Below are 12104 nucleotides of genomic sequence, written 5' to 3' on the forward strand. Positions count from 1 at the left end.
TTAAAATTCTACAATTTTAACCCAAATTTCCAAAAAAATTACCAAAATTATACCAAATTTTCATAGTTTTCCAAACAAACTTTATGCTGGTTAAATTACGCTAAATTCATGTATCTACTCTCCACGAAGAAGTTGGTATTTTAACTATAATGTGCACGCCATGTTCCACATGTTCATATCAAGCTCAAGGGCAAGATTAGAGAGTGAAGTGACATTGCCTAAAAATTCTCCAATTAATCCTTCCATAATATCTCCGTAGAATTAGCGATTCCCTAGGGTACACGCATGGCAAATCTAAATGGGAAGAGACCAGCGATTTCGTCGGAAATGTAAACTGCGAAAAAATTGGCTTGACTGGAAAGCAGGTGGACTCGACCATGTGCGAGATACCTGTTTTTAATACAAAATGCTTTCGAACTCTATGGAGTCCCCCTATTTCAGGGGGGAACTCGATGCCGAACTAGATGCCAATTGGATTCCGAAACCCTCGGTGTACACGTCACTGTTTCCAATGTGGGCGGCTGTCTCGACCCGAGGAAATTGTAATGAAATCATGTGTGCCTGAGCATATATAAGTACGTGTGCGCCTATGCATAAAGCATATTAGGCCTGAATTTGAGCGACTGAGTTCATTTTGCAAGGTTTGTTTGGAATCAGGACTCTGGTGTGTAGTGAAAAATGGACATGGAGAAGGTGCAAATGAGGCAACAAGTGCTAATGGGGCATTTAACGGGGTTCTCCACAAACCCCATAGCTGCTCATAATTTGCTTGTGAGTTATTTAATTGGATCCACTTCTCATGTTATTTCTTCTTCTTGGCATGGCCTGCAAAAGCTCCAGTATTAAGTATTTTACCGTAATGTTAGCAGGTGGCCCCTTCTGTATGCATGGGTGGAGACAGTGGAATTAATCATGCTACAGCTGCAGAGAGCTGCAACGATGACGACGTTGTGATCGTGGCGTAAGTAATAAGTACCATCCCCTGTGTTTATCTCATCTAGTTCGTTTGTTGAATTTAAACATAGAATCGTCAATTGTTTGTGTATGAGGTTAGATTTGGCTTAAACACCAGTGAAGGCTTCATTTGAAAATTTCGATCCTCCCATTAATTATTAATGATCCGTGAACCGCTCTCCACGAGTTCAAGTTTATAAATTTAAGGTTAAGATTTCATTTTTGTTATCTGATTTTTGTTAAAAATTATCTATGAATATCTCTCCATGAGGTTAAGATAAATTTAGGTTAAATTTTCATTTTTTTAAACCAATTTTTATCATATTTTGTTAAAATGATTTTTGTTTATATTGTATTTTTGTTTGTGAACTCAGAATAAAGCTGTTTATAATTAGTTAAGTCTGTCACTTGCTTAGCTCTAAGGAATAGGTTAGTAGCTCATTACCTCAAGCTATTGGGCAATAGGGCAATAAGGATGAAAGCCTGTTAAGAGTGAAGCCTACTTTCTTACTCATTATTAATTTAGGTAATATGGTTATTATTAGTGGATTATTTTTGGTTGTATGTTTTTTATAATGATTATTAGTTAAGTTGCATTTGTGGATAATATTCAACAATAATGATTATTATAATTAATTTTACCATCTCTTTAAAAAATTAAAGGAAACATTCATTTTTGTTATTATTATTTTTAACTCATTCAAATTGACAAATCATTGGTGACAATCCCCCCATATTGAATTGTACAATGGTAACCATCTCTGTGCAGAATTCATGAGAAAATAGTCGGTTGCAGTTAAGGACCTAGATGTGAAGAATATTGATTTTGGGTTTGTATGTACTTGTTTGTTGCAGTGCTTACAGGACCCCTCAATGCAGGGCAAAGAAAGGAGGATTCAAAGATGCTCGCGCAGAGGATCTACTAGATCCTGTTTTAAAGGTAATATTCTGTCTTCGTATTCAATTTCAGGATTTACTGGAACCTGTTTTAAAGATAATTATCACTCTTTATAGTCAATTCCGTTCCTTCTATTTTGATGTGAGGAAAGCTACCCCACAACCCCCAAAGTCATAGTGGGGAAGAGGACTGCCTCCTCCCCAGTGAGTACGGTCCTCACTGTCTGTGGCTTAAAGAGAATCCAGGGACTAGAATTTATTAGAGTAAAAATTCACTTACTAATTCACAGCTTCTGTCAAGGTTTATATCTCCGGACTTCATACAATAACTTGAGTAGTTTCCATTCCCATGGGCAATTATGACATGTAGAGGTAGCCATGGGGCACCAAGAGGGGTAGGTGTTGAACTATGACACCAGGATGTCATGCTTCACATGCACATATTAGTGACCCAAGGCCAGTCTGTGCCCTCCTTCAGGCCTGTCATATATTTAGCTCAACAAACTTCGGACTTACAGTACAGAGTGAGAAGTTTCACAGCTTTTGTCTAGGTTCAAACTCATGGACTCCACCTTATACCGTGATTAAGTTCTATTTTAATGGACTGTACATGCATTTAAGGATAACCAGGGCACCCAGAGGTAGGGGTTAAACTCATGCATTTAAAGATAACCAGGGCACCCAGAGGTTGGGGTTGAACTTATGATAACCAGAGCAACACCCAGAGGTAGGCGCTGAACTTATGGCTCCATAATACATATATCACAGACCCAAATCCACCCCATGTTCTCCACAAACCTTACGTTTTCTTACATCAATTGGTATGTGTGGTCTAGCCATAGACACCTGTGGGAGTTTACAACAACTAATGCGGGTTAAATTTTCAGTGCATGGCTCTCCTTAAGAATCCCCAAGCGACACAAAAAATTGGGTTTCTGTAGTAGAAGAAAAGGCCTGTGAATGCTGAGAATATGTTACTAAAAGCTAACTGTGTTTGCAACTTTGCTACAGGCTGTGGTGGAAAGGACCGGGATTAGACCTGATGAAGTTGGTGACATTGTTGTTGGCACAGTTCTGGCCCCTGGCTCTCGCAGAGCCATGGAATGCCGCATGGCTGCTTTCTATGCAGGATTTCCAGGTGCGTTTATCTTCTTATCTATGCATTCTCACTTGAAGGAAACCAACGTACATACTCTGAGATTAATTGTTGTCTGCAGAGAGTGTACCCATTAGGACCGTGAATAGGCAGTGCTCCTCTGGACTTCAGGCAGTTGCTGATGTTGCATCCGCTATCAAATGTGGATACTATGACATTGGTGAGCAGAGTGAATGATCGTCATACCCTAGATGTTAAGATCATCCCTTCCCAGCCCCCTGCCCCTCCCAATCTTTTCTGTTTCTAATTCAGTCTGTCTTTGTTCCTTTGCAGGCATTGGTGCAGGATTGGAGTTTATGTCAGAGAACTCTATAGGTTGGGGACCTATAGATAATCCAAGGGTAAGCACTGAAACGCAATCAGTAAAACAATATCACTGCGCTGTCATATCTTTGTTCTTGGTCAATAAATGTGTCTTCTTTATATAACCCTATACTAATATAGGACATCGCCCTATAACTGAACTTAGCAATCTTGAAGTTTTTCAAAGGATATTAAAATTTTGACTGCATTTTGATGGAGCAGATTCAGACGAACCAACAAGTACAAGATTGCTTGCTTCCAATGGGTATCACCTCTGAAAATGTTGCCGAGCGATATGGGGTGTCACGAGAGAGCCAAGATGAGGCTGCGGTAATCTTTTTTATTTTTCTGAAAGCTTAGCTTCCAATCATGTGTCACTTCCATTGGATGAAAATGAGTTCTTTTCCATGAAATAGCTTTAGTTTTAATGGTGAGGTCTATCACAGGTACGGTCTCATAAAAGAGCAGCAGCAGCAACAGCAGCAGGAAGGTTTAAAGATGAAATAATCCCAGTACATACTCAGGTAAGTGAAATACAATGCACTAAATCAAACTTGCAATCAACATTCTGAGGGAAATTATGGGAATTATGCAATTTCAAGAGATGCCATATAAGGAGACCAGTTTGCATGATTACTTTTCTTTTGATGTGTAGATTGTTGATGCTAAAACTGGACAAAGAAAACCTGTGACTATATCTGTTGATGATGGGATTCGACCAAATACATCCAAGTCTGATCTTGCGAAGCTCAAGCCAGCATTTAAGAAGGGTGGCAGCACCACTGCAGGTAGGGCACTTAACTTTAGGATTCCTTTGTAGTTGTTTGGTGGGAAGTATTTGGACAATCTAATGTAACCAGGGTATTCTTTTAGGCCTACTCTTCACATGTATTTGATGCCTTCCAGGGAATTCAAGTCAAGTTACTGATGGAGCTGGTGCAGTACTGCTTATGAAGAGGAGAATGGCAATGCAGAAAGGATTGCCCATTCTTGGAGTTTTCAGGCACGGAACTTATGCTTAATGCTTTGTAATGGTGCTTATATTTTTATACTTTACTCTCATCCAAACTCTATGCAGGAGTTTTGCAGCAGTTGGATGTGATCCAGCCGTAATGGGAATTGGTCCAGCTGTAGCAATACCAGCAGCAGTCAAGGCAGCTGGACTACAAATTGGTGATATTGATCTTTTCGAAATAAACGAGGTATCATAACTGATCTCCGTTATTTAATTCAGTCAGAAGCCATGCCAAAACACAAGAAAATGGCTGAAAATAATGAAAATTCAATAGCTTGTAGAAGGATGAAAATTTTGGTACAAATACTTAATAGCTTGATTCCAAAACTGATTCATTTGTTCTTGAAATTATTTGTGGTTATTTTTTACTCTTGTTATTTGTTTAGTGATTTCTAATGTCTTTTCTCTTATTCCATCTAATCTTTGAGCACGTTTTCTTCATTCTTGTCATTAACATAATAGTTGTCACCTGTAAAATTCTGAAACTATCCACCTCTAGGATCATTTTGATGATCAGAACTCCGTCAATTCATTATTGTAGTTGGGATAGGACTGTTGTATGGATTTTGGATGTATTACTTTGGAAACAAGTTTAGAAAAATGTTTTAGTCTTCTTAAATCCTTTTAAGTAGAACCTTGTAATTAAAGCGAAAAGGAACATGTATAGTTTTTATAATTTTATCATCTGTCGGTTGTTATACTTTTTTAAGTTCCAAGGAAAACCCTGTGGGAAAACTCAAGGGATGTCTACCTGCATTCGCGGACAGTACACATAGTAAATCTGTTGGCATAGACTAGTGTGGCTAGCCCAGGGAATTCAAACAGGGCACCTGCTAACATGGTACCAGCCAAATGCCCAACAACATTGATGATAACCAATTGAGCTAATCGCTTGGGCTTGCTAATTGTCATCTTACTTAGGAACCACAATATTGTTCATGATTACCACCCCTGTCACAATTATTTAAGTGCCATTGTACTTTTGTTGACATTGCTTAATAATGAGTTGAGAAGCAAAGAGAGATTTTGCTAACTGGCAGTTAATCTGAAGTTAAAAATATGTGTGAGAAAAGATGACTTCTTTGCATGGGCAATGAATCAAATATGTAACTAATGTGATTTTTTGTTCTCTTTTTGATGGCCAATCATCAATGGGCCATGCTTTAATTCATGGAATTCCTATTCCTTTTGAAGCACATAATTATATATAATATCTATGTTATTGACAGAATGGCAATGCAGACACAATTATATATAATATCTACGTTGTTCACAAAATGGCTATGCTATATAGCTTTCTAATTCTTTATGAAGATTTTATTTTAAATGAGAAATTGTGAGAGCTTGTGCTCTCTACAAGTGATACTGATCCATAAACTGCTGTCGATATTCCCCTGGACAGTTCACCACAACAAATTTGATAATATTATATTAAAAATATGAAAATTCTACAGTATTACAATTTTATTATACTTCAAGATATGTACATTTAACTGTAATTAGTGCATGCTTGCAGATGGAAATTATGCAGAAAAATAGAGAATGACAAAATAAGCACACACACACACACACAAGATATGCGTTGGAAAACCCTTTTGGGAGAAAACCCAATTGGAAGGTGAGGCTGCTTCGCACTCTTTCTCTGTCTAGAAATATGGCCACAAGTACAAAGAAGTAAGGCATGTGGCCCGTGGGCTGCTACAATGCACAAATCCTCTCTGTGTGCTCTACCTCCTATCTCTCTTGGCTATCTTTTCTCAACTATGGAACAAAATGCTCTTGAAAGAATGAAATGTCTCTTCCTCTTAGTGGCCCGATTATAACACAACCCAATAACCTACTAGTGGTTAAGTTTGACTAAATCAACTCTTAACCAGAGTTAGAATATAGACTCTTCTAGAGTCTTTTACATCACAAACACGTGGCTAGTCCATTTTCCATGAATAATGGGGGCTAATGCGGCGTCATCTCGAACCATGGTGGTCAAAACAGGAAGGTCAACTTTTGAGTGGCATAACTTTTGCATACGGACTCCGATTCACGCAATTCTTGTGCTGTTGGAAAGGTCTTTGTGTGTAAAATAACTTGAAAATGTGTGGCGCTAAAGCGACAGTTTTACCCCTCAAAAAATGCCGTTTGATGCCTCAAAATGCTCCCGGAAGGTTTCAGACCCCTTTTTGCCAAACTTGGTCCCGCCGGTAGAAATAGCCCCATGAGCTGATTCCTCCACTTTTTCCACTCCGAATGCATCAAGATGGATGACAAACAATATAATGATACAATGCAGATCAGATACATAATACACTCGATTTTGTGTTTTAAGACCTTGCTTTGCCAACAAACTAGATTGTTCTTGGAATGCTTTCCGCACTGTTGATGGTTTTACAATTTCTTTCAGATGAAGGCATGTCTAGATCTGGTATAAAATATCATCAAAGCTTCCTTTTCATAGTGATTTAGTTAGTAGAGAGGCAGCGATGTGTTCGAAGAGAGTATTAATGCATGTCATGTTCATTTGAGCTTTTTATGCCCTTATTTGTATCAAATATTTTTCAAATCATAATGGGTATTGCTTAGCAACAAGCTGACAACAAAATTCTCAATTCGGATGATATATATATATATATATATTAGGTTTAATGGGCTGATGTACCCCGCACCTCATGCTGCCATTGAGCTGGATCCCTTGTGCTCCTATTGTTCTAGCAGCCAAACCTCGCGATGGTTTGTGGGCCGAAAAGCCATCAGTGACCGAACCTGTGTGAAGCTTAAAATGGTCTACATAGATGTTGGCTTGGCACATTAGACTGTCACCATGGCTAGACTATTGGATATATGATGCATGCATTAACCCAGTTAGGAATTTCTACCAGCCAAAGTGAGAGAGCCTTTCTGCTCATTTGCTTTGAAAGGGGCATTCAGCTCAGGGACTCTTCCCTCATTCAATTAGAAAAGCTATCAGTTCAGGGAAAAACTTAGATGATTTACAACTTAGAAGGGAATAAATAAATTATATGACTGATCTTTCATGTCCAAAAGCATATTAGCATCTTTATCAGTAGTTGTATACTGTGCTTTGTATAGACCAAGATACTGAATATTGCAATGAAAGGCATAGGCTGTCATCTGCCTTATGTTGATTGCTTACCATGATTAACACACAATACCATTTGTAGATTTCAGTGCTGAGTCACTGACAGTGGGTGCCAACTTTTCTTTTAGCGATTGCCTTTAACTAAGGCAGTGCCAGGGACCATTATCTACATATTTATGTGCCTTGAAGGGCTGGGTATGCCCTTGTTGTCCAGCTAAATTCCTCTTTAAATCATGAATCCACGGTTCCTATGTGACTCCAGCTTGCATTGTTCATATTTTGTGACGTTGCTAATTGAGACTTACAAGCATAACAACAGCTTAAATATAAACAAAGCACTAGAGAGATAAAAACTGCTGCATGCTGGCAGCTGTTATGATAAAGGTCTATAAGAAGAATCACGTTGCCCTTCTCTAACAAGATCCGTAGTTTTTTTCGTATTCATGTTTAGCGGACAATCCAAAACTTGCATCATGTTACTCTCTTATGAATTCTGTTTACTGGCCCACTAATTGGGAAAATTCCTGTTCCATTTGGATATTTGAGGTTGCTTTGTCAATTTAAGTATTCTACATTATTTGTTTTTGGCATGTCAAGGGCCCTGTTATTATCCAGTTATTGCCTGTTATGTTATATGATGCTTTTTTTATAGGAAAAAGAACTGGATTACATCTTGCATGATGCATATAGTATTCTGCAATTAGAAATTTGTCTGAAAATTGCTCGTACAATGACATTTATATGTTTTCTGTATCAGGCATTTGCCTCTCAGTATGTATACTGTTGTCAGAAGTTGGAGCTGGATCCAGAAAAAGTCAATGTAAATGGTGGAGCTATTGCGCTCGGTCACCCACTTGGAGCAACAGGCACGTCAAGTCTGCACATTCTTGATAGTAGTAGTGAAATCTTGAATTTAATGCCCTAGGGATGCTGCATATACAATCTGTAGTAATGTTTTGGATTCAATGAAATGAAAGAAGATATTTAAGATGAACTTATTGCTAAGTGTGCAACTAAGAAACAATAGAAATTGAGTTTCGATTTTTGACATTCTTAGGATTTTCTCCAATTTGTTTAAGTTTGTTGGTAAGGCAAACATAATAACAGTTCAAATTCTTCTAACTTCTAGTACCACTATTGATATCAGAAAATCTTTGAAGCACATTTTCATAAGTCCTAAACATGTGCTGCTGTCGCAAGTTTTTCATTAAGTTATTTTAATAGATTTATCTCATCTCTGTTTAGGCCATTTAAGATTGAAGGCATTTAGGCTCTGGTTTACATGTGTGGAATTTGTGTTGCACGACCAATTTAATTCTGTAGAATTTGCAGTTCTTCATATTCATGGGCTTAAATTGGCAGTCTCCCAAACATGACATAAAAAATATGCTACTTGTCAAAAGACTTCATCTCAAATGCATTAAGATTAGAAGAAACCATGCCTCTTTCTCCAATGTTCAACCATTTTAATGTAAATTTTATCAGCTCCCAGGTAGATGAATTCCATTTGTGTGTAATGCACATTGATCTATTTAGCTCAAGAGTCTTTCTTCTTGATTATGGTTCAGTTTACTCTAGAGCTAATTTTTGCTTGCTTTAATTCAACTTCTGCAATTTCCTTGTCTGCAAAGACCAATCCTTTGTGATTAGATTTAGCTCTAAGAACTAGTTGAAAAATCCTCATTTTAAAGTAGCGACACTCAATGGAAGGCTTGTACTTGTAATTATCGTTTTCTCGTTAGCCAAAGTTATTGTAACCTTTGGCATAAGGAAAACCTCTCTTACCTTTCTGCTGAGGTTAACCATGAGTTACTAAACTGTTCAAGTTGGGGCTGTGTAATGGCATGTCTACTAATTTAATATAAGTAAATTGTGATATTTCCTCGATAATTTCATATGTAATGCAGTGGTTTATGAGCAATGCACCCATGTTAACAATCAATACATACATGCCGGATTACAAATGCAAAAATTGCAGCTGGCAAGGAACTCTGAGTAGGATAGGTGCAGGTTTCATAGGCATTAACTGTTTTCTTAATGAATGAGTGACACTTTTGTTGTTGGGTTATTGATTCCTCTGTTATGCTTTCAGGAGCTCGCTGTGTTGGAACATTACTCCATGAAATGAAACGACGCGGTAAAGATTGTAGGTTTGGAGTAATCTCCATGTGTATAGGTGAGAATAATTACCATAATGCTGTTCATTTATTTTCTTTAACCAGAATTTCTTGTTGTCTTCTGTTTTAATGCACTTGGTTTATGTACATATTGTTGTTTCTACATATAATTCACTTTCATTTTGGTATTCTGAATATTTTCTAGGGACTGGAATGGGAGCAGCTGCAGTGTTTGAGCGTGGCACCAATGCCAGATCAATCTGATCACATAATTTTCTTTCAAATGATGCCTAGGTTCTTACTTCATAAATGTACGTATAATAAATAACCAAGAACAAGTGCCCTGACAGTTTCCAGGGGATGAACATTATTCTTCCTTGAATTAGTCAAGGACATCCTTCTACAGTTTCATTGTTAAACATTGAATTGCAAATAAATAGAAGAGTGGAGATTTGAGTGTCAATGCCGAATCCGAAATCGACCTTGACTATAACATCGAATACAATCTGCAATGGAAACGATTCCAAAAGTCTGGCTAGTTTGTACCTTGTAATGAAAACAGGGAAAGATAAGATGCGTCTTCAAAGACTAGATTGTATAACCCCAAAGAATTTTTATAAAAAATACAATGTGTGTGATTATCACTATTCTAAGAGCTATATGTTTCTGTCTCTTGGAAATTGGTAACAAATATATTTCTTAGTTGGTCAACAAATGTGGCTTTGTTCCACACTCTAGAAGTTCTTTTCAATAGTTTCACGAGTTTTCTGCCATAAAAGCTGGTTATTCAAAGAACTTTTTTGCAACAGAAAACCATGCATAAATGTATCCCACTTCAAAAATCACTTACATATCCTTGTGCTAAATGGCTGAAAATTTGGAGTTGACTATTTTTGAAATGACGAGATCATACCAAATGCAGTCACACCAGGATACCCGCCATAAATAAAAACTATTCCAAATTCAGAAAAGCCATATTACACACACATTGTGGAACTGCACACAGGCAATGAATAGTATTTATAATATTTTTTATTATGTCCAATGTAATAATGACAATAGATGGTGAAGAGAAGTCATGTAGGACTGCTATGAATGAAAGAGAAACGATGGGTTACCAAAAATTGAAATTCCCATTTGTAAAAGCAATTCTAATTATTTATTACGGAATGATGCACAACAGATTCGCTAATAAGATCCCGGTTATGTATGTTGAGGAAAAATAGGAGAATGACTTTAGACTCTGCGAGCTGCTGCGATGGTTGAATCTGTTGAGGCATTTAGGGATCTTATTTGCTTAAAATATAAATTTGTCAGTAATACCCTGATTCTGTGGGCATTAAAGTGTGATTATAGGGTACTTTGGGGGAAAACAACAGTTAGTCTTTAGAAAGGCAGGGCTCTTTCTCTAGTTTAAAGGTAGAGAGGTGATATAACTTATAAGTAGGGGAATGAACCTAGGGAAATAAAAAGAGCTAGGAGGAATACTGGACTTACACGGAATGATGAAAACGATGAGGACGAATAGCCCAGCAGATTAGAAGTAATTAAAGCCATATTCCAGCAAGATGAGTCAGAAGATGAACAAGAGAATGTGAGAACCCCAGTTGGAGCAGTAGATCCCATGGGAAAGCTGCTGATGGAAGCTATTTCAAAACAAGGAACCAAACTGACTGGTTTGGTACTTAACCGGTGCAAACAGGCCCTAATCATCTAGTCAGATCTCACATACGTTATGGAAATCCAGGACCCACAGTTGCAGTTTTTGAGGTGGTTTTGGAGGAAGCGAGGGGCTGTCTCCCTCCCAAAACAACCCCTGTTGGCTATAAAACCAACCCTTCCCCTTCTAAACCCTAAACCTAAATAGAAAACCTAACTCAACTGTAACTGGTTTGGTACCTGACTGGTACAAAGTGGCCTTAACTGGCATGTCAGATCTCACACGTACAGGGGGAGTCCAGGACCCATTTTCGGTGTTGTTTCAACTTTTAGTTAAATTTTTGACATTACCATTAATTGATTCAGGATGTTTGAGAGTAGTTCCAGCCTTACTGGACTTCATATGGAGAAAGTAGAATTTTATATCCCACTCAAAATTTAGCAGACACAACAGTTTTTGGGATTTTAGGATTTGCTAGGATTGCAACATTTTCAATGAATTCTATCATGTATGAGGGTATGGGATTGGCATTTCGAGAGCATAAAATCTTTATGTAGCTTGATGTTGTTGATTGTTGAACTCCTTTGCCATGGCCTTAACAAAAATGTACCTTTTGCTCAAACCAAAATAATTGGATAGTCATGTTAAGTTTTTTCTAGCATATATAACGTTGCGGAGATTATCCCTTCACTCAAACCAAAATAATTGGTTAGGATGTTAAACTTTTTATATTATAAGGTTGAGGAATCTATAAGGACTCTGAAGACTTTGAGCTAGATGATGTTTATGTAGCTCATGTTGATGATCCCATTTCTAATAGTGGTGATGAGTTTGATGAGTGATCATGTTGGTTAGCGGTTTGTAGTAGGCTAGTGGCCCAATGGCTTGTAGCATGATTTTTGGACTCT

General features: G+C 37.6%; 1 protein-coding gene across 2 annotated transcripts; it reads left to right on the forward strand.

Annotated features, from left to right (window-relative positions):
* The first annotated feature begins 236 nt into the window (after positions 1 to 236).
* LOC149169889 (3-ketoacyl-CoA thiolase 2, peroxisomal-like) lies at positions 237 to 10183 on the forward strand. 2 transcript variants are annotated; one of them, XM_089428843.1, is made up of 14 exons: positions 237 to 771; positions 867 to 961; positions 1810 to 1894; positions 2863 to 2989; positions 3069 to 3167; positions 3281 to 3348; positions 3533 to 3640; positions 3757 to 3834; positions 3966 to 4098; positions 4217 to 4313; positions 4389 to 4512; positions 8177 to 8285; positions 9512 to 9595; positions 9742 to 10183. In XM_089428843.1, the coding sequence occupies exons 1-14, from the start codon at positions 679 to 681 to the stop codon at positions 9798 to 9800; spliced, it is 1359 nt and encodes a 452-aa protein (XP_089284969.1). In that variant the 5' UTR covers positions 237 to 678; the 3' UTR covers positions 9801 to 10183. The 2 variants fall into 2 exon arrangements, with proteins under 2 accessions (XP_089284969.1, XP_089284970.1); XM_089428844.1 differs by having other exon boundaries at positions 241 to 771; positions 870 to 961.
* The last annotated feature ends 1921 nt before the right edge of the window (positions 10184 to 12104 follow it).

Source organism: Pinus tabuliformis, chromosome 4_2 (assembly GCF_031772625.1).
Source record: "Pinus tabuliformis cultivar Carrire ecotype Pingquan chromosome 4_2, CPIR1, whole genome shotgun sequence".
Classification (NCBI taxonomy): domain Eukaryota; kingdom Viridiplantae; phylum Streptophyta; class Pinopsida; order Pinales; family Pinaceae; genus Pinus; species Pinus tabuliformis.

Bases quoted from the DNA above. Each gene is read 5' to 3' on its own strand.
- LOC149169889 (XM_089428843.1), top strand. From the start codon at position 679: ATGGACATGGAGAAGGTGCAAATGAGGCAACAAGTGCTAATGGGGCAT. The intron at 4,314-4,388 runs GCACGGAACTTA...AACTCTATGCAG, and splicing joins CCCATTCTTGGAGTTTTCAG to GAGTTTTGCAGCAGTTGGAT. The intron at 9,596-9,741 runs GTGAGAATAATT...AATATTTTCTAG, and splicing joins AGTAATCTCCATGTGTATAG to GGACTGGAATGGGAGCAGCT.